Source organism: Pipra filicauda, unplaced genomic scaffold (genome assembly GCF_003945595.2).
Source record: "Pipra filicauda isolate LSUMZ 115617 unplaced genomic scaffold, ASM394559v2 scaffold98_size3848907_pilon, whole genome shotgun sequence".
NCBI lineage: Eukaryota > Metazoa > Chordata > Aves > Passeriformes > Pipridae > Pipra > Pipra filicauda.
This window is the reverse complement of record NW_024105186.1, coordinates 1,799,021-1,825,384: the sequence shown is the minus strand read 5'-3', so window position 1 is coordinate 1,825,384 and position 26,364 is coordinate 1,799,021. Positions and strand designations below refer to the sequence as shown.

Here is a 26,364-nt window from a genome sequence, read left to right as displayed (position 1 = left end):
GGGGAGCCAGGAGACCTCCTCAACCTGGCTACACTTGGCCTCATCTGGAGCAAGACACAGGAACAGTGTTTGGGAGAAGGCACAACTGTCCCAGCTCCCTGAAGCAGCAGCACACTGACTCAAAACCCAACTATTAGACTTCAGATGCCTTTATCTTAGATGGTTATAGATTACATTGTGCCAACAACAAATTTAATACATCTCATCCCTGATGACAAATATCTTTCTTATCTCCAAGAACCACATGGTTATAAATGAGGTCCCGTGTCTTGCCCCAAAGAACCTGTTATAGAAAAATCCCTGTCACTCCTCCGGCTGCTGCATTTCTTCATTTACATAAATCACCTCTATTTTAGATTCCTTGTCCCTCTGATTTATGGCTTTAAGAAAAATAAACATGAGTTTAGGAAATAAGGGAAAAGAGTTAATGTGCCAACCTCAGTAGCTTTGACCACATGTAAATACTGCAGCCAATTGCTGTTTCTCTGCCTGCCGATTACAAGAACAAACACGCAAATAGACATGTAGCACTTTTCCTTTTCTTCAGAACTTAGGATATGGTCCAAAACCACCTCACCTAGGGACTTAAAGATTAACAGGTTTTTAGTGTTACAGTAGCTCTACATTTTGCCAGCTCTCAAGCTAAATTAGAGGCACAGCCTCCTGAAAAAAACACAGTATGGCATTCACTATACAAAGTTTAAGCCAGAAGGGACTTTTATCATCAGTGCACTTTATTTAAACTTATTCCTAATTATGCGGATCTGAAAGAAACCCAGGCTACAGAAAATCTGGACAGTCTTTCAAGAAAGCGTTTATAAAAAGTTAAGTGAGTTTAATGTGCGTGACATTCCAAAAATCAATCCCATCACAACAACAGGTATCCTGACTTTTATAAGGTGCAGGCTCCAAATACTCATGTGATATCACCAAATAAGTCTCCAAACTGGCAAAAAGCAAACAGTTCTAAGAAATACTAATTCCACAGGAACCAAGAACTAAGAAAAGCCCAAAATGATAGTGGTTATATAAGAGATTGGATTAAGAATAATCTACTGTGATGTGTGCATATTTACAGAAGACTTGGAAGAACAGAGTTTAAAACAATCACTTGAAGAAAGGTTAGTTGTTAAAGGAAACAATTTGCTGTACTAGATTATATTTATAAGACCAAGAAAAAAGAAGTGAGCAGGAGCAGAGATCAGGTATTAAATGTTGGCTTGACTCCTTTTTTAAAGTAAGATCAGATGCCCCAAGAGCATTTCCTTCCATGCAAGATGAAGCCCTTTCAGCAACAGACACTGAAATTTAGTGGTATCTCACACAGCCTGAAATCACCCCCATCACAAGGGGCTTATCTGCCTTAATTTCACTGGGGATATAACAACTGACAACATGTAATGAATGATTATTTAATGCTTGATTGTTCACCTAAGAGTAACATTTTTATCTCATTCTGTGTCTGTGCAGCCAAACCACAGCTGCAATATGACTCTGCACTGGTGGGACAGGATGCAGGCACTCAATAAAAAGAAGTTTGCCTTCCTACCCAACTAAACTATTTGCCTTTTAATATCACTCTTACCCAGCACAGAAGGAGAAAGACTAAAAGGACAATAGATTGTTCAAAAACTCTGTACTGTACATTTGTTGTGATTTTATTATTTGGGATCCTGGTTTTGGCTTTACCATCAGAGAGAGGCAGGTATTGACAGGAAAGGCCCTTCTCGGGAAAGTAAGGTTGCTTGCCTGGTATTTCTGCCTCCTTATTTTACACATGCAGGAGGAGGCAAGGGCTGAACGCAGCACTGGGTCACGGCAATCTCACACAACCCAGATCATTACAGTAATTATATCATTATACAGCATAAAAAGCATGCCAGGGCTTGCTGTTAAAATTCTCTGTGTTAAGATGTTGGTTGGTTCACTTCAACTGATATTTGATTAACAAAATGCAATAATGGCATCTGCAAGAAGAGCAGATGTAATGGCACATGTGTCTCAGTGGGCAATGCTTCCTATTTTCTCAGCTTTTTTGTTATCAATTTACTGCGTTGCTACTCCATACCCAGTCGGTTTGGAGCTAAGCAAAGCCTGGAAAAAGCCATGCCAGCTCACAGCGAAGGCCCATCAGGCCCAGCAGTGTGGAACAACATGTGGTCATCCAAAGAATGGCACAATTAGAAAGTAAGCATGTAATGAAGCTTTTCCAGATTCCACCAATTTGTGGTTTGGGGATTTGCCAAGATGGGGAGGGCTATGCATGCACATGTGTGTGACCATCAACTTACAGCCCTCACTGTAAAGCCTACAGCAAAACAAATAAAAACCCAAAACAACTACCCTTCCTCCCTACAGCATCCATCAACCTTTCAGATTTGCTAGAGCCCTGCTTTTCTGGACGTCTTCCTAGCTGGCTTCTTAGGCTTCCCACTTTACTCCTGAATATCATGAATTACACTTGAACGTTTTCAGCGTGCCAGAACACTTACTATTTCAATAATGACTTCTCCAGAACTTTTTTTTTATTATTATGAATGTAATGTTTCCAAACAACATTCTTGATTGTTAGACTCCAACAGCATTGCTGTGATAACCCTCTAAGAACCCCATCTCCTCCTGAGTTACTGTTATCCTTATATTAGCCGCGAGATTTTCAGAAGAAACTGACTCGCAGAAGAATTTGGTTGAAATGAATTATTATTCAGCAGGGCAAATCCAAAGCTAGCATCCCCTCTGGACAACTAATGCTTCATAAGTTTTCACCAACAGTTGGAGGCAGTGACTTGCCAGGATACGTAGCTCTGTTCAAACTATACACGGTGATATTTGTGATGACTGCTTGAATCAAATTGTTCCTTCTCTGCATTTGTTTGTACTTATGCCAACAAGAGTCACAGTTGGGAAAAGTGAATTGCACTTTATGTCTTCTGTACAGAAAGTGTTTAAATATTTATCTCTGATGTATGGCTCAGAAGAGGCTTGAAGATCTCCTGCTGCACTGTATTGCACCTGACAGCTCAATGTTGAACAGAACATGTGCTTTCATGAGCTATGAAGAATTACTATTTTCTATCACTTTTGGATACCTCATGACTAAAATGCTGGACCCATTATCCAGCAACACACACTGTACGTAAATGAACAGTTCTACATCCTTGGCCTTAGAGACCTTCTGACAAGCTCAAAAAAACTGCCAATTGTGCAAAGAAGCACTTTAAGCTGAGAAAGAAATGTTTCATGAAACAACAACAAAAGATACCACTTGCAGGCACTGAGTTGCACTGCTTTCTGAGAAACTGGCAGGTTAACCTGTTATTGTTTTATATATATACAGTATATTTATGTAGAACTGGAGACCTTCCTGGCATAATGTAGCAGGCATTAGGGGGTTAGACCCCAGAATTCTTCTGAGGAAGTTTTGGGCAGCACAAAGTCCTAGTCTGGGTACTATTTTCAGACTAAGACTCTAAAATTGCAGCCATAGCGTGCAATGCATGAGACGGTTGTCATGAAAAACATTCCACGTTATAAACTACTACTCTAAAAGCACCAGGGATTGGGCCAGGAATCCAAGCCCCAAGTGATATCAAATGACTTATTATGCTATTTCCTTCCACCAAAGAAATTACATCTTGCAAGAAAAACCAAAACAGATACCTGAAATTAAACAAATTCTGTCCGGCAATTAAGCAGGCGGTAAAAGAGCAAAAAGAGCCTGTGAGGAAAGATGGGTTAGGTTTATCCTCTATACTGACACGCTGCTTCCCTCCTTGATGAGCCTGAGAAATACTGCTGTAATCATCATATCAACATTTTTTTTGCCTTCCAGTAATTATCCCACTGTATAATTGAAGCTTCTGAAATTGATGTAAGCACAACTCCATAAAACATAATAAGAACCCACGGGTGGAAGATAAAGCAGTGCAAATCAGAAATAAAGTACCATTTTTCTTCTTTATCAGAATAATTGACAAGGACTGAGGTAAATCCTCTGTCACTGGCTATCTTTTATCGTGACGTTCTTCCAGAAGATAAAGGCACAGACTCAGGGAAGGGCTACAGCTTGAAGTAAGGAGCCAGTGTAGCTCACTGCAACGATACTCTGACTTCATCCGCTAAGAGTAGGTTAAGTACCTGGAAAAACAGTCTAAGTCAAATACCTTACTTTGCAAAAGCTAAATATTTGAAAGTTACCATAGCACCTCAATATTCCCAAGATGTAACACAAGAGGACAGGAGAGGAACTTCTGAAATACAGCCTCCAAATGCGGTCACCGCAACGCACACCGCTCAAACCTGGCAGGAAGCCGACGGCCACCTTCTTCAGGAGAGCAAGATAACAAATTCCAGGGATAACAAATATCTCTCCTTCAAGTCGGTGGTGCCACACTGAAATTGTTGGCTCTTGATCAGGACTAATAGTAAGCAGAGAAATATGAACTGACAAGCTGATCATTGCTGAACAGCACGCAGCTCTCCCGGCGGACAGATGAACAAACAGAGCTTTAAGACCAGACAGAATTAGCACAGGGAGGACCACGGTAGCTCATCCAAGCAATTGATGCACATGCTGGGAAGGACATGATGTTGAGAAATTCAAGCCTGATAAATTTCCCACCGCTGAGCCAAGAAGTGGAAGGTTGGAGGAAGAAAATATTGCTGTCCCTCTCAAGAAAGTATTACATGAAGTATAACCATGCACCCAGAGTATTTTACCATCCCCTTACATTTCACTGTGGCATTTATACCTGTGTGTAAGGTATCACCACTACAGAATCAGTGGAACACAGTATATCCCTGAAGAAACTGCTCTCCAGTTGGTGGAGTTTTTTCTCACAGGTACCTCACCTGCAATAATTGATTCACTGGGGACAGGGTAGCTCCTAATTTGCTCAACAACTCAAGCAAACACACAGATTTCCCTATCCAAAGTCCATAGTTTGTTACCAGTCACAGGTTTTCCCTCTTCCTCCAATTTACACACATAAATTGAACTGAGGTGCCAGCTAAGACCTGCCATAACTGGGATGCAGAATTACACTCTGACTGCAGGGAAAGGTCCATGACAGGAACCACCTGCACTAGCAATGGGAAGATCCTCCCCCAAAGCACCCAGAGGCCATCCAGGGTGCTCAAAACTCAGAAGGCACAAACTCACCACGCCACTTATCTTTACAACCTTATCTTGTAAAAAAACCCAGCTCAGTTCTCGGTGGAGCACAGGGTAAAGTGTTAGGAATAGTGAGCCATAAAAATAATCAGCACACACATCTCAATCCTAACAAACCAATATATACAGAGACTCTAAAGTCTCCTTTGAGAGTATGAGTTATACCATATATCTGATTTACATTTTTCAAAGAAATGATAGAAGCTCTTCAGCTTGTTCCAAAGGCCCAATGGGAAGGAGAAAACCCTCAAGACACCTATGTGGCAGCTTTGCAGCAGCATGAGACTAAACAAATGGAAAAACCTAAAATAGGTTGAGACAGTTTATCATTAATCAGTATGAATTACTTGGCAGAATGCAGTTATCTTTCAGTGCAACTTAGTGGCATCTTTCCCAAAGAACTAATACAAACATGAGCACATAGCAAAAGATTCAGGGAGCAGGGGAAAAGGGATGTCATCGCTGACTGAGTTGCTGATGGCAAGAAACAAAGAATGAGACTACATAGGGCAGCACCTGCGTGGCTGAAAAACATAACTGGCATGTTCCAGCTACTTCATTTGGCAAGGTTAAATTCACCACAGAAGAATCATAATCATATTACAAAACACTCAAGTCTTCTGAATTGCCTCCTTGCAGTCAGATACCAGCTCTCCACCAGTTCTTTTTATTCCAGCATTTTCCCAGGACAGGGATAACATTCTGAACCCTTTCTCTTGTATTCATAAAATATCATTACTGTTGCACATACGAAGATATGAGGATACAAGAGAGAGGTGTTATCTTTATTTAGAGACAGATATAAATGGAAAACTACAGACAAAGCTTCCAGCTCAGGCAACCTCTATCAAGTTTACAAAGAAGCTCTTGTGGTGGCAGGTCCTGGCAAGGGATCTAAGCATACAAACTATTCAATTTTTCCAACTAAATGAAACGGTTTAACACAAAAGATAATTTATGTATATGGATTTGGTGATCAAAACATATAACTATCAACACAGTTTTAGTGAACTCTGATTTGAAGTCTTGAATAGCTATCAGAGAAATTTTGCTTTGACCCTCAAAGCTCATTCCCAGAGGTTACACAGATTGCAGCAGATCTCTTTCCTGTATTTGCATATGGATACACCTGTGATATTTTGGATCCCACTTATGATTGCCTTTTGTACAAGTTAGTTTTGCATTTACATGTATCAATAAATACTCAGGTAATTTACTCATTTTTTGAATACTTAAAAGGAATAGACAAGTTCTAAAGTGATTCGAAACAACACTTCCATTGTTACTAGATTTAAACAAAGTAGGTGGAAAGTTCAGCAAATGACCAGACTGAAGACCTTGCATTTGCAAGCCTAAAAACATGTAACTTCAAACAAAGACAGGCAGAGAAAGTAGCTGGACTGATTAAAAAGCACCAGGCCAGGGCAGTTCAGATCAGTCCCCACCCTGCTGGAATCATATTTACTATAACTTTTGTCCAGAAGATAAATAGTCTTTAAACTCTCAAAAAGAGGTTAAAAACCATGTTTGGAAAACAATTTGTGGTGGTCCTGTCATGCTTACATGTGAAAACCTATGTTAAAATTGCTAACTGTAGCTTACAGCTCCCAGCAACAAGAGAAAAGGAGCAAGAACTTCCCTTGCATAGTGGTGTTAAAAGACAAACCTGCAAACATAGTCAAATTATCCAGATGTTTGAAAGGACTTTGAGTTTGACCAGTGAAAGAAAAAAAAAGTCCAGAGTGATCTTAGTGAAATTCTCAGACATGAAAAGCGGTTGTCCCACATTTGCAGTGCTCCAGTCATTTCACACATGCTTCATTCATGTAAAGAAGGGTATTACCACAAAATCTGGAGCTGTGACAAAATAAGCTTCCCATGGATTGAGGACCCACAAATTAGAGAGAGTTAATCATTACTAAAGCTTTGTGAACAACACTTGCAAATACATGAGCAATTGCAAATACCTACACAGCGGTATCCAAAGCCACAGCACGAAGACAGCTAAAGAACAGATACCAGAAGTCACCTCTGACAACTGAGCTTTGGACCAGCCTTGTCATCAGACTTTCATACAGCGATAAAGAAGGCCATTCCATGCAAAGAGTGAGGTTTCAACACTCGTAATGGATAAAATCTTTTAATCCACAGCAGCATAAACTGCAAATAACTGATCTGCAGGAAATTCTCTGTTCTGTCTCAAGCCCTAAAGTTTAGTGATGAAAACAGTAATAAGCTCTTTCTCTCAAATCACAGAAAAAATATACTGAACTGACCTTCCACTGATCCTTGGGAAGCAGCTTCACTACCACGATGTCACCGTTCAGGGCTCTGTTGCGAGCAACCACTCCATCAATAAAGATATCGCGAGTTCCATCCTAGTCAAAGAGGAAGAAAAATAAGTGCCAGACCAAAACATATTAAATTACAGTTGTTATGAGGTTTAAAACACTGCCATCGAAAAAGACACACAGCCTGGTGAGGCAAACATCCTCCAGTTGAGCACAGGAATGAAATGGATTCACCACATGTCCTTCAACATACAATATCTTTCAGCAAACAGAAGAAATCCTTCGTATGGATGTGCCAGTACAGCAGTTCCACACTATTTACTCAAGGCAGAGCCAAGTCTTCAAGATGTGTCATCTGCAAGCTCTGCTCTGTTCCTCTACAGTTACTCTTAGGAACGGGGAGAGAGTTTTCTGCAGTCACAGCTCTTTTAATTTCCACACATTAATTTCCCACCTCAAGCACTCAAAGCCAGTGTTCAGAACATGTTTACAGGACAGTCTCTGCAAAGTGGTCCATGTAGAGCTCCTGCTGCTCTCCTGGTGAGGTGAGAAAGCAAGGACATGAAGCTCCTGGATCAGCAGGTCACTCTGTGAAGGTGGCTTGGATTGCAGCTGGGGATGAAGTCTCTTGCTTTTCAAATGAGTTAACATCATATATTCTGCATTTGGCACAACTAATGTTAGAAGACATTCCAAATAATGATGATTACAGATGCCAACTGCAAGCCAGGAGATCTTTTACTGTAACAGACATGTTAGGACACCTTCTCTGGATGCACTGGGTTAACATCCTTGCACAAGAGCCTCTACTAATTGCATGCACTTTGATTATTCATCCCAGACATGTTTGGTATTCAGTTAATCTAAATTTGGTTTGAAAGATTTTCTTCATGGGGTGAATAAAGTTTCCTGAAGATGTCAACACAAAGATTTTAGCTTTTAAAAGACTGCCAGTTTTGTCCCTTTTTTTTTATTATTATTGACAGGGCTCTCACTGCTTTAATGTCTGTTTTCCCATAATTCAGTATATGAAGAATTCCATGTGTCTGCTTACAGTGCCATGAACACGTCAAACTGTGAGTTTTTAGTATCAATATGAGCAGTTAACATAGTTTTTCTAAGGAGAGTTTTCTTTGCATAGTTTCGAGATACAAGAAAGGAGGATGTTTCTTTAGATTAGTGTTTCATTGCCTTTCAATGAAAAAACCGGCCTCACAAGAATTCAGATTCACAACTTCAGTCACTTCTCAGATACACACTTCTGAGTCTCACATGCATGAGTAAATCCAATCAGAACTACCAACATGCTCTGTCTCCAAGAAAAACTTCTTTTACAACCTGAAAACATGAAGTCCTAATATCACATAAGTATCTTACTCTGCTTAGATACCAAAACAATAAAAGGAAGAACCCTGCCATGATGTGAAACCAAGGCCATCCTCCAAGAGACCAAATTACTCTTAGAAAGAAAAGTAGCAGCAGCTCAACAGCTGTGTGAAAGCTGCCTCCCATGACAAGATGCAGAAAAATTGCAAAGCCTCTTGGACCAACATAATTCAAACTGGAAACCGTTCTTTTCAAAAAGCCAGATTTTTTACACATGGTCTTATTCCTTATTTCTCCCCACTCTTTCCCTTCAGCCCCAACTCTTTACCTAAATTCACCACATACATAAAAATGAAAAGTTCAAAGTCACTTTTTAAAGTAAATTTTTGTTTTGGTTTTTTTTGAGTTTTTTTTTGTCTGTAACTGTAGTTGCTCTGTGCTGCAGGACACAGGCTGGCATTCACAAAAATTTGTTTGTTCTACAGGTTTTTTTTCCTTCTCTCCTGTGCCCAAGAAAACACCAAGTAGACCTTTTCTTCCACTCTCTGTAAAGGTGCCTGATGTGTCACACCACTTAGTTAAAGCTGCATCTCCACACTCTGCAAGAGTCTTGTCTTTGCAGCCAGTCACTCTCATTCCAAACTATATATACACACACACTTACATAAGTGTATGCACACCTGTTTTAGAGCAGTTAATTTCAATATCTGCAACAAAGCTGTAATCAGAAAACTGCCATCAGTTTTGGCTCTGCCTCCAAAAGGAAACATCACTATATCTTGACCTACGGGCTCACGATTGCACTTATGCACTTCCAAGAACGTTTGTGCATCCCACTTTTTCCTTTGCACAGCTGGCACTTCAGATTACTAATGCAATTAAAACAGCACTGAATGTCAACAGAACACAATCACTTGCAAAGTCTCAGCTGCCCCCGGGGTACATACACTGTATTGGCCACAACAGCTTCAGACTTCTGCAGCCCCCTCCGGGGAGCAAAACTATTTCACTGCTCTGTGGCCACCTGGGAACATCACTGGTGGTGCTTGCTATCCCCCTCTGTTAAAAGGAAGATCTGCAGTACTTCCATCTGCTCTGGAAGTGTCTCTCACAAGCACAGCAGAGCTACAGTCACTCTGTCACTCATGCTTGGCAGTATCATCCTTCACACTGACAATGCTGGCACTTCAAACCACACTACCCTGTGCAGGGAAGACATGAGATGGGAGGCAGAGATTTAAATGCTTGGGTCTGTTCCCTGGGTAGCTTTCAAGAGAAAAGCCCTGGGCCTTCCCCTCAACTCTTCATGCAATAATGAGATGAGCAGACAGAGCACAGGTGCAGCAAGAAACACACTGGGACTTCTGGTGCCAGAAGATGAACAGCTGTTGCATTTGAACTCCATGAAGCCCTGGCCAAGTCATAGCTGAAGAGAAAGGGGTACAGTGCCCTAGCCAACAGCAGGAGAGAAAGGGTGATTTTTCACAGCTGCAGCTCTTGCAGCATCTGGCAATGATGGGAAGTCCAGCAGAACACCAAGGCTGCAAACCCTCCATTATGGCAAATCATGTTATACAAAGGATGAGCTTCCTAAAGCATCTCTCTTAAAGGACTGTGCCTACAATAGCCAGAGTCATCTTCATCCAGGTGTTGATTCTCCTGGTTCTGGTATTCAGCTCCATAAAGGACAGAAAAGTACAAAGACAGCTGAGAATACGATCTCTGCTAACCCTCCTTAATATATGTATTCCTGCACAAGGCAACAGCTGGACATGAGAGGGGTGATTAGGGATGAAGCCTCACACCAAATTAACTCTTGTGAGTAGCTGGATTTCTCTTTTAACCTTGCATTTTGTAATTTCAGAGAATATATTTAACAGCTTGCACTTACCACATCTACAAGGACACCTGTAAATGAAGGATCACAGTTCCTTTTACTTACACACAGAGCGCTGCCCTACTGATGTACCAGACAACCGGTCTGTACTTCTTCTTCTAGTTAATCTTAGTCTATTTTGTGCACCCCCAGCCTTTCCCCACCCCTGTAATGCCAGCCTTCTCTAACAAAGAGGGCTCCAAAACATTACCCCGAATCAACAACGTGAAAAGACAATGCCATGAATTTCAAGGCTTTAAATCCAAACCCCAAAACAATAGCGCTGTCAGCAGCAGGGACAACAGAATCAGTGTTTCACTGTCTCAGGGCAGGCTCTGCCTTCTCTCCCCCACACCAGCAAAACATTTCAATATAAAACTCTCTCTCATTGACAGCAACATTTTGACCAAGTCAGTTCCAGATAAAAAGATTTGGCTGTGCCAGCTGTGAGGTCACCATCCCGACTGGAAGGCCCTGAAATTGCAAGATCTCTTCCTTTCTGTCAAAATAAGGAAAGAAGAGAGAAGAGGTGCAAGCCAGTCCCATGTGACAGAAGCACATCCCAAGCCAACCAAGATACAGTTCATGCCAAAGCGGGCACATGAAAAGGAATCACGCATATTATTTCTGGAATGACTTTTCAAATTAGCTCATGCAGCAGATCGAAAACAGAGAGCATATTTGTTTAGGGAAGATTAACTTAAATCAGTGGAAAATCTATAAAACCTCTGCAGCCATAAACCAAGGGTTTCTGATTACACTATCTGGTGGTCCTCAAACCTGACTTCAGCTGGCCTCTGTGGGACCCAGCAGTATCCCCAATTTCAGTACAAGAGAAGTATTTCTTTGAGGTACAAAAAAGCAGGATTTGTTTGGGAATATTTGATATAAAAGAAAATCCAGATCCTGTTCATTTATTCCAACTCATTCACCTCTGAGTGACCTTCTGTGCACAGCATAACTCCTATCTTAATGCACCTTTACTTATGAACTTTAAAGCATTATAAAATTACACTTACTGGAGATGGAATGAAGGCTTCATGGTACTTCTTAGGATTTATTCTCAAGGGCCCCTAAAAAAAAATAAAAGAAGGAGAAAGATTATGCCTGAATCTTATTAATTTTATATAACACCAGTTAAATTAGAGAGCTGTGGGTAATATATCTACTGTGAAACATGAGAGATACATCTAAATTTCCATTATACATTTCAAGTCTTGACAACTTAGCATCCAAGCAATTTCAAGCCAAAAGGCAGTTTCATGATAGGCCTAAGCTGATCTACTGCAGTCTGTCATCGAGGAGATGTTGAATCATTAGTTGTTGCTGCTACTGGGTGAACTGAGGATCCAAGCCCTCCTGTTCCCTTCACACATTTTCTGCTGAGCATCCACCAACTTCGCTAGCAAATGGACAATAGAAACAATTTGCTTTGCTCTGTCTTGGAAAAGGAGAATGTTGGTTTTGCTTATCTTGGAGGACGCAAGGAAAGAGGAAAAGCTGAGCTTGCATGGCAGCAGGTATCAGTCTTATGGGGCTCTGGCTGCTTAGGCAGTTTCTACAAATAGACAGCAGCAGTAACTCTGTGATAATAAAGAACATCACCAAAAAAGAACCAAAAGGATTTTCCAAAAACAAACACTTAAAGTCTACAGGATTAAATCCTGTTTAAACACGCTTAAAGTCAAACGATCTTAAATACATTTGAAACTCCATGGTCTATCTATTTCTGCTTTGTTATCTGCCAACTCAAAGCCCAAGTCACCTGCAACAAATTCATATCAAATTCCTCCAAAAGTAAACAAACCAGTTTTGCTGCTTGCACTCAGGTCCATCCAAGAGAAAGGCAGAGCCAACTAAGGCCTTACAAGCTACACAGCAGTGCCATTTTCATCCCAAGAGAGTTCTGGCAAATGGGATTCAGCTGACTGCAGTTCAGACTGACAGCATTTGATTCCTACAGGAATACAACTAGGTATCTGCCTTCCAACAGGCTTCTGCTTTGGGCTGAAACTTTAGAAATTTCTCCACTTGTGTATTTGAAGTAACATTGGCCAATTTATCATACGAACAGATTCCATCTGTTTGCACTTCTGTGTTAAGCAATCACAGGAACATCTCACAGGAATTGCTTCCTTAAAAATTTACTGCAGCAAATAATTTTTTTATGTAGTCTAGGAAACACTCAGACAATATGAAAATAGAGCTGATTACACGTGAAAATTTTGCTGCCTTGAAGAAGACTGCAGATTTATGAAGGTTTTCCATTGCACTTACTTCCCTTAGTTTGGAAATACCAGCAGCATATATGCTATACTCTTTAGGCATTATTTGAATACTTTGCTGCAATATCTGACTTTAGGCCTTACATAACTAGTACTAATAAGTACACAGGTTCCATGGCAGTCACAACCCAGGACAACAGCACGGAAACAAAGACAACCTGCTGGGAGCAACCCTGGAGATATTCTATGCTTAGGCAAAGCGAGAGCTGACTCGCTGTCATCAGCCTCTGTTAGCACTGGTACCCACTGATGGAAAACTCTCAATGGTTGTCTTTCTCCCCTTATTTCCCAGAATCAGTCATCAAAAACAATACGCTGTTACTAAAGGAAGCTGCTAGAGAGAGAAAGGAAAAATTGGAAAGGGATGGTTGCTCTGCTTGACAACGAGTCAAACAATTTCCATCTACCCACCAGCACAAAGCAGATGAGGGTATATCCTGTGTTCCTCTGCAGAATCCCCTTGAATAGTTTGGGACAGCTGTCAATCAGTCAGGTGCAAATGCCCATCATGTGCGTGAAAAATCAGGGTTTGTGTCCATGGCCCGGAAGGCGCCAGAGCGGCGACGTGCACATGGATGCCCAGCTCCAGCACACGCACGGGGTTACCACGTTTACCGTGCAGCCTGTTTGCCTGCATTTTATATGCACCTCCTAATTACGATCGGCATTAGAATTCTTACGTCAAGCAGCATTAAAATACTTCAGCTCTTTCCTTTAAGTAAGAAACTCCCAAAATTTATCTTAGAAAGCAGATGGGCCCTATTATCTGTGCCTATGAAAATCCTATTTACAATGTTGTACATTTCACGCTGTGATATCATATCTGGAACCAGTCACTCTCCCCATCTGCAACGAACAACTGTTCTCATATGTGTATTAGGGGGTGAGGATCTGGCTGCAGAGTCTCATGATGTCACACTAATGTTGTACTACTTTACAATAGCTTGCAAATAATAGCTGCTATATTTATCAGTGTTTTTCTGTCAGTAGGGCCTCTGTTATGAAAGGGAAGAATAAGGTCTGCAGGAAGGTTTCTAAAACACTTTCTGATGATTCAAGTCAGCTTCATATATACTTGCCAAAAAAAGTTGCTAACCTTATTGAGCTTCCCCAGTGAGACAAAAAAGGGTCATGATTTCTCAAGCTGCTCTGCTCGAACCAGGGTAGGCAATACTCAGACTAAACTTCCAGCGTCCCAAATCAAGCAGTTTATAACACCTATCATAACACATCTGCCTAGATCCATTTGTATGTACAAAACACCAAAAAAGGGTAGGGTTCACAAGTATCTGCTTGCTACCGAGGCCTCCTTTGAAAAAAACAGTTCACGAAAATTAGGGAAACCCCATCCTTCACACCCACAAAACAGCAGTTTTCCAAGGAAAAACACCCTCTTAATAGCAAAGCAGGCTCTGCCTCTCTGTGTGCTGCACAGTCTCGCTCCGCCTGATCCCGGCAGCCCTGCAGGGAGGGTCTGGGAGACACTGGAGGCGTGGAGCAGACATGAATTTCTGGCTGATGCTTCACAGGATGATTATGGTCCTTTGGGTCAACGCTCTTTAATACACAACCCGATTTCATCTGTTGTGTATAACCATCATCCTGCGCTTACGTAATTACGTCTTGTTTGCCTTCAGACCATCCAATGTGATTCCAACAAACCTGATACGCTTGGTGTTTGCTCCCTGCGGTTTTAAGGGCAGAGAAGTGGGAATTCTACGCACTCTTCAGCGCCTGAGCGCAGAGCCCCTTTCTTGTGGAAGGACACTTCCGCACAGGTCGCAGGACGAAATGAATCCAGGAATCCACAGGGCACTTCTCTGTGCTACTTATCAAAAAGTGAGTTACGTCAGACACAGCACCAGAAGTCATTAAGACTTGTATTATTGACAGACGCCAGCACCCATAAAATAACCTTTCATTCTTCCTGATCTAGGACTACTTAATCTTCATGGCACTCATGTTTCATCTGAGTGTTCTCCACGTCTGCCAGTAGTTTCCATGGGTTGGGCTTTCAGGAACATTTAGTTGCCAGGGTTCAGCAAAAGTCTCAGTGTTCATGGTAGGCTCTTTTTTCTCTAAGAGATCTCTCAGATTCTCACACAAATACATGCAGATTCAGTGTTTTCAGGATGCTCCAGAGGACAGCCCATGCTCAGGGAGTTGTGCCTGGGAGCGCTCCAGTTTGCTCAAGACCATCACATCCAGACCAATAGGTCTGAATCTCCCCTTCCACAGGCTCCTGTGGAGCCTTTTTGCAGGTTACCATGCCAGACCAACGCCCTGCTTTTGGGGATTAACACAGCAGGTATTTGTTCAGTGTCTCTTGCCATTGTACAGAACAACGCTGAATGTTTGTCCATTCACTAGAGTTGCTTTCAGGATCTCTCTTGTCCTGGTTGAGGTTGCAATGACGAATGGTCTTGACAAGATCATAAGGATGAATGAGCTGAAGATGAGAAATACTGAGCTGGGATGCCCATGATCTGACACTCAGTTCTAAATAATTAAATCCAGCTTCTACAGTCTCAGTTGTTTGCCTGAGATGTGGAACTGAATGAAAGGAAAACAGATACAGCCTAAGAAAGCATGTATGACTCTTCCAGTTACGCAGCACGTGACCTGAAGTAGACACTATGCATTTACAAGAATTAGGGATTGTTTTGCCAGAAATCATGCAATCACAGGTCCGTTGGGACTTAGCATTTCAGTGGGATTCTCAGGTGATAGTCATTGCCTGGATGTGCCTCATCTGCAGCTGTACTTGACCTCATAGGCAGGCTACACATACTGCACTTAATGCTATCAGGCTGTATTATCAAAAATTGGTGCCAAAAACTCTCCTGAAGGTAAGGCAGAAGCTTTAGTTGACACCATATGCCACTGCAGCCCGGGGGGAAGTCACGACTTGAGGCTCCCATTTCTTCCCTCGTCATTTGCTTCCCATTGCAGATGTCTATGATGGTCCTTAAAAAGGCACGGGCCTAAGGTCCAAGTAGCCCAGCAGACCACGCTGATCATCAGCAGGGATATGCCACAGGGCTATTTTTCTGAAAGTTAAGAGCAGATTGCTCTGCAGGATGGAATCAGGCAGTCTTATACATGAAAGCCTCATCACACTTCAAGAGATTGTGCCACTATACTATTATATGAGAATTACTACACAAATATAACAAGAAATCAGACGAAATTTGAGGTGATGTCATTTGCAACTTCAGTGTATCGATGAAAGTAAGTATCACAACCTCATCAGCATTACAATGCCAATTAAATGGCAATGCACCGGTGTGTGTTTGGGTAAATGATGCCTCAGCATGGCTGTCATGCCCTCAATGACTTCCACCTGCCTTTTCTCCCCAGCCAGGCTGATCTCACTGGGATGGCAGATGTGTCCTGGAGAACATTACACCATGTTGAGGACTGTACTACAAATGTGGTTTGAGGACACCACCCCCTTCTCCATCTCAGCCTTGCCTGCCTTTATGCAAATCTCCTTCTGGGATCCAGTTACCCACACTAACAGCAGGTCCACCCTCATATTCTTCAGAAAAGAATTGCTGCCTAATGAGGTTGTGGTTTTGCTGCTCCAAAAGGAAGCACAAACTGTGAGAAATTTCAGCAAGAAGTATCCTGCCAAGGGCACAAAAAGCACGGACACCGGACATTTCAGGCACCTGAATTAGCTCTCCCCTTTTCAGTCCCGCTGAAACATCTTCCTTTGACATGTAGGCTTCAAATATACTCTTCTTCCTCCCTCGAGTGGGTTTATTTAGATTCTTTCTGTCACCTGATGTTGGGACAGCAGCATAGGATCCTCCTGCAAACAAAAATTCAGAAGTGTTACCTTGACCCCCAAACATGCCTGTGCATCTTAACAGCAGCTGTACAGAGGCTTAATATTCTGAGTTGAATTTCTGAGAACAGTTTGCCTAGAAATACTGGCACCCAACTTCAGAGCACCGAAAAGCCTGGAATAATCATATTTTACAATAATCAACAGTCTTTTACAGCTCATTTTAAAGTCAACAGCATTCATCCCAGCCCATCTTTTAATATTGCTGAGCACAGGCTTCAAGACAGCTTATTCCTGAAGCGTGTACACACTCTGCTTTAATACCTCTGGGAGTTCCCAGTTGTCTAGGATTTACTCTGCTGTCTGAATTGTTCATTGTTTCTGTCTGCGATTCAGAGAGTTGCCTCTTCCTATCGAAGTTCTGGGGAGTTCTTGCAGATTCAGAGTTGTTTCTGGTCCTTGCAAACCCTCTTTTTTCTGCACCTGAAATCAAATACAGGTTTGAAATAACAGGGGAGGGAAGGGGAGCCCCAGTGCCAGCTTGTGGTCCTGGTGAAGCTCACGGTCTCTAGTACTTCAGTACAAGTCACAACCGTGAGTCATACCCTTTATCCAAGAGAAACAATGTCTTCATTAGTTCATTTGTAATCTGTTGGCTCTTTGGGCCTCATAATCCACCACTAACTTATTTTAGCATAAATAAAACTCTGGAAATTACGATGCTAAAGTTGGATACAACCCTTCCAAAATCCTGGGAAATTCATTAGAGCACATAAAATGTGAAATTGTTAAACTGTTTCCAAAGCCTCCACCCCATTAAGCCCCCAAGTAGTGAGAAAATATAACTTCCCTACAACTTAATTAAGCAGTTCAGGAATCGAGGAGGAAAAAAAAAAAATTCTTAACAACCCACGCTGGAGTAATTAACTTTGGAGCTACCAGAGGCAGCAGGGTACCACAAAGGAGTGCCAAGGCTCCCAATGTCCAGCCTGTTCAGAATAGGCCAAGATCATACGAAAATATTCTGCAAAGACTCACCCCTTACTTCCCTGCCATCACCTCAGCCCCTTCCCTACAGCCAGGAGAGCAAGCAGCAGCTTCCAAAGCGTATGCCAACGCTGTTCCACGGATCAGCACATTGGAATGCAACCCAGCGCCGCGCAGCTGCCCTCTTGGCCCTCCACCTGGATACTGAACATGTCATCACAGCTTTGCCTTCCAGCCCCTCCTGGCTACGCTCCCTGGGTCCAAGCTTGTACCTGCAAGTCAGAAAACGTGCAACGCCAACTTATTTGCTATGGCGCTATCCAAGTTACAAGGCAAATTTTTTACCTGTGGTGTCCTTCCCAAACAAATCACAGATTGCTTCACAGCAGCGAGACAAAAAAATGTTTAAAAAGCTGTGCTTAAGCAGAGATCTTTAAAAATATGGTACAATAAAACTGCTATTTTACCCAATGACGGACAAACAGTAACTTTTATATATATAATAATAAACAAATCAGCAGAAGGAGGGAGGGATCCTTCTAATTCAGGAGAGGAGACATCAAGACAGGCAGAGGGACAACTCAAGGTCCCAGCTCAGACAAGATTACATGTCACAGTGGTGTCTCCAAACAGGAAGCTGAAATGAAGAGGGGTCCTTTGTGTTCAGTGACAGTAGTTTGGCCTCTTTCTACACTATCAAGCTTTTCATACTCTGTGCTTCCAGGGAGGAGACTGAGGGAGGTTGCAGCTGTAACATGGCAAGAGCACAGCCCCAAATTCAGGTTTCAACCAATGTGACCAAGGCAACACTACCTGTGCGTGAACCACATGGTGAGATGGAACTAAAATTAACTGATTTGCAAATGCCTAATGAACTGATTTACAAATGCCCTAACAGTCAAGTTATTAAGTTTAAAAACAGACACCAAAAGCATGGACTAGAGAACTGGCAACACAGTTTGCTCTGGATAGGGTTTTTAGAGGCATTTTGGTGAAGGAATCTGACTTAAACTGCAACAGGTGGGATTTTAGGAACACTATTAAATAATTCAGGCACTAGGCTGATCACCCCGAAAGGTCATGCAGTCAGCTTCGTTGGAGGCTCTTAAAAATAGGTGAGAAGGATGTCTGCCAGAGTTGGTCTAAAAAGAGTCGTTTTTTCCTTGAGGTAGTGAAATGGATTACACGAGCTCGTAAGGTCCTCTAAAACCCTCATTTCTATGGCAGTGAGTCACAGAAAATACTACTACGAATTAAAGAACCTGGGATAAAAAGAAGGCTAAATCTTAACATGTAATTAAGGAGGAGCTGAAACAAAACAAAACAAAAAAGGCAGAAAACTAAAATGCAGGGGGGAAAAGAGAAAAAAATAGGCACTGCAGAACAGAGTTGTCCCAGCACTTGGCGTGGCCATTGGTTCAAAAAATTTGGGGCCACTACAGCCAGAAATAATGTACAGCAACAGCAAAGGGCGGAGAAGCACCTTTCTGTGATGCAAGGTGGACATGCAGAGAGAAATTTGCATGTTTCCAGCGCTTAAGCCTTGGGCTTGCTCTCGTGGGATTTTTCATTTGCTCAGACTCAGACACAAACTCAAAATAAAAATTTACTGAAAAGAACAAACTGCTTCGACACAGCTGGCCTGCAAGGCACTTTACACACAGCCACTTCAATAAGGGTTTGACCCCATTGGCCACACCATTTATGGCAAAACAAAACCACTCCGTTACAAAGCCACAGACAACTGTCACAATTAGCATTCAACTGGAACACACCAAATTCTGCATGACTGTAATTTCTTGTATTTCTCCTTTTAAAAGAAAGAGAACTAACTACAGGTCACCATCTGTTTCAACTGGAGTCAATATTTGCTTCTGCAATGCACCTGTCCTTTAAAACTGGAAGTTAGAAATACCTCTGATGATGGGCTTTCCTGCTCTCCCTGCTGCCCAGCATTAATATTCAAATGGATAAACAGACATCATATCACAAAGCAAACTGTAACTTGACTACTCTATAGATAGCGTAGGATATATTGAGACTAACCTCTCTAAAATAACTATCACAAACTTGGTTGAACTTTATTCTAGCACCAGGTGTTATAGTTGTGTGATTTGTAAAATAGAAAAAAATATCTGAGGGCAAGATGTCACAGAAAGGAATAACACAATCCAGGCATTAAAATAATCAAAGGCTAAATAAATCAATAAGCAAATGAATATAATAAAAAATTAAAAATCGTTTCAGTAGAAGGGAGACTAAAGTGCAGTGACTGAGAGCTGAGACTGGCTGATCCACAGGAGACTTGAAGCAATCACAGAGCAGCAATGTCTGCTGTGCAGAACCATTCAGGCTTGCACACAGAGCAACTCTACTGCAAGACATAAACATTCACAACACACAGCAAATGCAACATGCTTGGGTATGTTTATCTGGCTACACAGATGATGCTCTCTGGGGATGCGGCCAACACTTGCTTGGGATTTCTAGGTATTCTGCCATTTCCAGTGGGAAATAACAAAGGACTAACAATTTGAGGAAAGGTGGTTGACTGTTCATTATTTGAAGTCCTCTGGAGGGAGATTTGGGTTGGAACAACCTCAACATCTGTATAAGGCACGGAGGCTCCCTGCAAAGGTGACAGAGTGACACACCTAAACAGGACCAGCAATTCCACTCCCAGAGCAGGGAAACCCTTCAAACTAGCCAAGGGGAAGCACTTGTGGGAAGTACAAACACACAACTCCCACCTCCACAGCAAGAGAGGCATGAAAGTAAAGTGGGTGCATTTGTGGGCTTTCAGAACAGTCCACAGTGAGCGACTCACTTTTATTCTCAACATGGGCACCAGGAAAATGAGCAGAAAGGATGGAGCTGGGGGCTGGCTCCCACCCAGGAGCCCAGTCCAACAGCAGCTGGTTGAGCTCGCTGGAAGGACAGCACTGGAACTCAACCTGGAATCCAAACCATCACACTTCATCTCCATCACAACAATGACATCACACAATGGCACATTTTGGTCTTTAAACTTAAGTACCTATTAATCTTTTCTTATTTGGAATGAAGAAAAAAAAGCACACAGGCAGCTTCCCAGAATAATTGATCTGGCTTACAGTAAGAGAGAGGTTAGATGTTTTAAATCAGCTTATTTTGACATAATTTATACAAAATCACTCTGGAGTTTAGCTTTTGAAAAGTACTGCATTTAATTAAACTTACATCTATTAGTCAGTTGATCAACTAGATAGTCAACTAAATCAACTGAAATGTTCAACTAAACATGAAGTTAGCAAGGCTGGAAGGTCTTTAATTTTATATTAAAATTTGCATATTGCTTTACATAAGAAAGAACCAAGACCCTCAATCTCATTTACCAAAAATAAAACATTCCAGCTGCCCTCTAGCACCTGACAATCTCTTTGATTACTACCAGCAGAGAAGAAAAGTATTTCTCACTGAATTTTCATTGGCACATCCACGACACCTCCCATCCAGGGTCCAGCAAGGGCACCTACATTGTCACTAGACAGTTTTACCTCTAACTAAACTTCCAAACTTTGTTACCATCTCATTATTTATGTAGATACCTACATTACTTATGCAGCTGCCTGGGGTGGGCAGGACTGTGAGAGCATCACAACAACTTTGCTGGTAACAGCTCTACGGGTTTAGGACTCTGACCCCACTGACAGCTCTCTTGACATGTAATGACTCCTTTTATATTTTAGAACAGGAATTAATGCTGAAAGCATTGGATGGAACAATATTGTTACAAACTTTTCCAACACAAAATACTTCCATCTACTATTTACCTTTATCAGTCCATAACTGGACATCAACACCTCCTCTAACTCTGCTATTGCTTAGAGGATTTTCCATTGCTTCCCAGCATTAGATCATGGTCTAGATATGGAAAGGAATCTTTCAAATACCCCTGTTTTCCAGTTAGCTTATGCATGAGAAGAAACAGAAGCATATCCCCGGAACTGATAACACGCAATAGAACGATTTGTTATCAGTTAATGAGACACTCTCAACACACAGTTACTAAATATTTGTCCGTATTTCTACAATGTTCCATTTCATTGCTGACTCATTTCAATTACTTAAACCAATTTCCTTCAAGAATTTCAAGTAATTCTTCAAGACAACCCAGATATGCACTTAGTAAAATGTGATAAGGATACACCCATGAGCTAGAAGGGATGGCAGCTACCAAATGAAAGGTCACCCAACACTGCCCTAGCTCCACAACCAGGAATTAACCAACCAAAGGCAACAAGAACTACCCTGATGCCAGCCCATGCTTAGTACTACGCTCCCATTTAAGTCAGACTAGGTTAAACATGGCAAGAAAGCTAAATAAAGCCTGTTACTGCTCATCCTTACCAGAGACTTAATGAATTAGAGTTCAACCATGTGACAGCCCAAGGCATCACCTCACAGATCCGTAAATTCAAGTTGGCCCTTGACTCCTGGCAGAGTTGGCAAAGCAAATTTTAGAAACCATCAAATTTGGTCTTTTAGCAAATGCATACCCTCCACGAGCTGCCAGGAAGTCCTATCTGCAACAACTTTATGAGCCACTATGGATGCTGATGTGTAACAGGGTGTATTAATAGTCTCAATACTAAAGTTCAGCCAACATAAACTCTGCCTTGTTTTGGAAAGACGTCTGGGACTTAAAAAAATCCCAAATCCTACATAGCCCCTGAACAACTCATCCCAGGTACTTTTATGAATCTATCTCTGTCCAGCCTTGACGAGCTGGGGGGATGCAGCTCCTGGCTGGGAGCACCGGACAGGCACAGTCCAAGTGTTGACACTGTTGTACCAGGCAACGTTTCATTCTCCAAAGTCAAATAAACTCTCCCAGCAGAAGCACACTTTGCCAGTACAAACTGCATTAACATCAGGGTGGTTTTGCTAGGATCCCTGTGTCTGCCCCTTTCGCATGCTTAAACAGGCAATTTCAAAGCTATTTGATATTTTCTGCAGCTCAGAGAAGCCTCTAAAATAATTCCCTCTCAAATTTTAAAAGCCAAAATACATTTGTTAGATTGTTTTGAATTTCTAATGCACCAGTGACATCCAATAGATGCCATATTATAGAAATGACTAACTCAAAAATCTTCAAGCACTTAAATGACTACTACAATATCCGGGATCAAATTACCACACACGGGCAAAAACAACAGGCAAAACCAACAAACACCATTGAAGTGATCTCAAATGCAAGTTATGTCAACAAAAACACTGGTCATAGAGAGGCCAGAAGTAACAAGCTATTTATGTTTTGCAAAATATTTTGCGGATTTAAGAGATTAAATGTCCCACTAATGGTAACAGCCAAATACTTTTTTGTTCTAGTTAGTTTTAAAAGGAAAAACACAAAGACAGCTGTTGGTATAGTTGCTCAGGGAAGGAGTTCTGCACCAGCAAGGAAAAAGACACTCCTTGGAAGCTCTCTCAAACAAAGTTCTGTGCTAGAGCCCCAGTAACACACACAGGACCAAACCCCATCCACCACACTCCCCGCAAGCACAGCTCTGCTCCAACCTGTGCTAGGAACAGCCGTGCTTCCACACTGCTCTCAACATGAATTAAAGGAGTTCAGAGTTCTTGGACAGCCTTGGAACAGAACCACCTCCATGCATCTTACAGTATCTCGAAGCAAAGAGGTTAAATGAAGTAGATGGCTCAAGATTAAAGACAAAGCAATAGAGAGAAATGAGGATGTCATGGGAAAGAATTCATTAGAGGTGTAGGAGTGGAAAGGCAAGACTTGGAGATACGTTATCAGCACAGTGAGGTTCCACTGCAGCAAAGAGACCTGCAGGAGATAAACCTGGTAGGCAATATTTCAGATGCTCAATCTGGGGTCTAAGAGAAAGTCTGAGAGCACATTCTCCTTATCACAGGCAAATAAAAAAAAGGTCCTTCTTCTCTCAGGAAATGTAAACTCAAAGAATCGTAAACTGGAGGTTCTGCAGCACATTCCTGTGCTTGGTCCAAGCCTGACCACAGAGCTAAAGAGAGAGTTCCTACAGTGTTGCTGTGAGTCCTCCTCAAAAATAGCCAAGGAAGCGAATTATTTGAAATCATCTTAATGACTGAAAAGTAGGGCAAACTTCCAGGAAAGGGAACATCTTGGTGGAAGAGGAAAAGGATGGTGATATAACAGCACTGTAGGGATTTAGGCAGATGGTAGATTGCATAATTAAGTTTAAAGTTAATTAAACAGTCATTCAAGGAAGAGAAACAAGGCAGACCTACATTTACATGGACGGGCTCAGCCAAAATGTAAATTCTATGTAAATGTCCTGAAATGAGTGGATGATGTCTTGAAATCCAGCTGTCAGAAGTAGCTCCCATGACCACCAGCCTCTCTAATTGACCCATTACAATGGGCCACCAGGGTCCAGCCACAGTGTAAATCTAGACGTAACTTTCCAAAGTCGATACGAATCAAAACAAAATTATAAGACGGTGCTTAATTTGGAGGCCTGTCCACAGAGCTTTAAAACATGAGTTCAGGAGTGATTCAAAGAACTGGTACAGCCTAACTGGTTACCACCAACCCTCTACAACATAACACAACACAGCTCTGCCTGTGCCAGCCCAGCAGCTTGTCTATGGGCACAACTGTGTTTGTGCACCAGGACACTGGGAGCCATCTGTGTACCCCTCCGGGAACAAGTCTGGAGAGCTCTGGCCCTGCCTCTCTGGAGAAGGTGATTCTCTAAACAATTCTGGCAGAAAGTCTGCCAAAACCTGCCCAGAAGAGCTGAATGTCCAACAAAATAAAAAGCACGAAGGGAATCCTTGCCACACAGGGGACAAGCTGGCTGCAGTCAGTGACTCTGGATGGGAAAATACAGGCTGTCATGATTTCTGAGGGAGTTCTTAGGGCCATGAGCTGCTTTTGGAGGTGGTCATAAAAGATTCAGACATCCAGCATTCCTACAATGAAATATTGAGGAAGAAACATTCCTATTTAGGGATGGAGGTAGCAAAAAAGTGGCATGTCCACAGATACTAAGGAAAGTCAGGAGCAGAGACAGATGCTCATTTCCAGACTCATGAAAATGAGGTGGGAAGCACGCTCGTGGTGGAAAGCACATGTTGCCACTGCTCTTTTGCTTTAAGCTGCACATATTTATTGAAAACTCTTGTGCTGCATGTCCCTAGATTTCAATATGGAGCTAGGGAAAATGAAAATGTTCTTGCTGGTTTTGGCTTTCATAGAGGGCCTAGGCTTTGAAAAACTGAAATGAAGAAATATGCACAATGGATTCTTTCTGCTGTGGAAAACAATACTTTGGAAACTGCTACTGACCACCAAGATCATGTGCCCACGACGCCACGCTTCCTCTTCCAAAACACTTCCAAGCATCCTCATGCTTGCAGGGCTTTGACTTCAGTAACTCAGATAGTAATTGCAGTTTTATTCAATTCCTCTGCAGGGTTTGTGTTGTAGGAATACTACAGGAGTGCAAGAGCCAAAGATACCATTCCAGGCTCTGAACGAAGGGCTGGTGACGAAACTCATTTAGTAGCAATAGACTAAAAGTTTATCAAAATAGTTACTGTGCTCCAGCTGTGTGCGGCAGCACAGTGGTGTTGTCAGGGAGGGGGTACATCTCTTTTGGTTTTCAGGACTCTCTGTGAACCTGCTCCACCCTGCTCGTGACCTCCTCGCTACCTACTCCGCCTGATGACTGCACTCCTCCAGGCTTCCACTCCTGCCTCAGGATGTGGGTCAGGGCTGCTTCCACTCCCCCTCATCTCTCCATCTTCCCAAAGCATCTTCCACAATACCCTTTGCTCTTTGTTTTATCCAGCAACAACGCTGTGAAAAGGCTTCTTCAAGACTTCAAGAAAAACACTTTAAAAACACAATATTGCAGAAGTTCTCTGATTTCTCCGGGCTTCAGTAGTTTGAGGAAAGCAAGTTGCTCAGAGATCAGAAGAAGCCAAGAAGCTTTGAAAGGCAAAGTACCTGACGGGAGGTGCTAACGTACTAGAAGATATTAACAGCTGAAGAAATCAAAGAACTGCCTTCAAATTCCTACATATCCCAAGGTAACCCAAGGTGATGCAGAATTTGTTTATCTGCTGATGAACCCTTCCCCATACTGCCTATTCAGTGTAGTAGGTACATAAATCACAACACCTAGCAGTGTGGGGGGAAAATGCCTAAAAACATACAAACTGAACGAAAACACATTATGGCTGCTGGCTTTTATTTGTAGAGAGCCTGCAATATTCTCCAAGGCATGACCTGCCCCATACATCTGTGGGCTGCAGCTGCTAGTGTTGACATTTTCCTTCAGCACTCTGGAAATCTTTGTTTTTGTCACAGAAGACAGTATTTTATGCAATAGATCCCAACATTTTGTTTTCCATCCTGCCCCAGCCAAGTTTCAACTCTCTGTAGCTTGGATTTCCCCACAAGAGGGAGTTTGGTATTTCAAGCCCACAACATTTCATGGAGCTGGTTATCACGGGCATGAGGTGGGAGGGCAAAACATGGGTAGCAGCACTTAGGACAGGAGAGGCAGAAGCAGAGCTGTAGAGGAAGGCAGCAGAGAAAGCCCCACAGCAGGAGAGGAATCACAAGAGCCACTGAA

At 42.2% G+C, this 26,364-nt stretch overlaps 1 protein-coding gene across 3 annotated transcripts in view; it reads right to left on the bottom strand.

Annotated features, from left to right (window-relative positions):
• The window catches only part of DIS3L2 (DIS3 like 3'-5' exoribonuclease 2), a 183,835-nt gene that overhangs the window by 148,399 nt on the left and 9,072 nt on the right, over positions 1-26,364 (bottom strand). For 2 of the 3 annotated variants that reach the window (XM_027751111.2, XM_039377985.1), the window contains exons 3-6: positions 17,069-17,227; positions 16,626-16,768; positions 11,686-11,739; positions 7,450-7,551 (exon numbers count right to left, since the gene is read on the bottom strand). In XM_027751111.2, the coding sequence (XP_027606912.1) occupies positions 7,450-7,551; positions 11,686-11,739; positions 16,626-16,768; positions 17,069-17,227 (458 nt within the window). Of the gene's footprint in view, positions 1-7,449; positions 7,552-11,685; positions 11,740-16,625; positions 16,769-17,068; positions 17,228-17,782; positions 18,004-26,364 lie in introns of all 3 variants that reach the window. The other variant, XM_027751112.2, reaches the window with a different exon arrangement.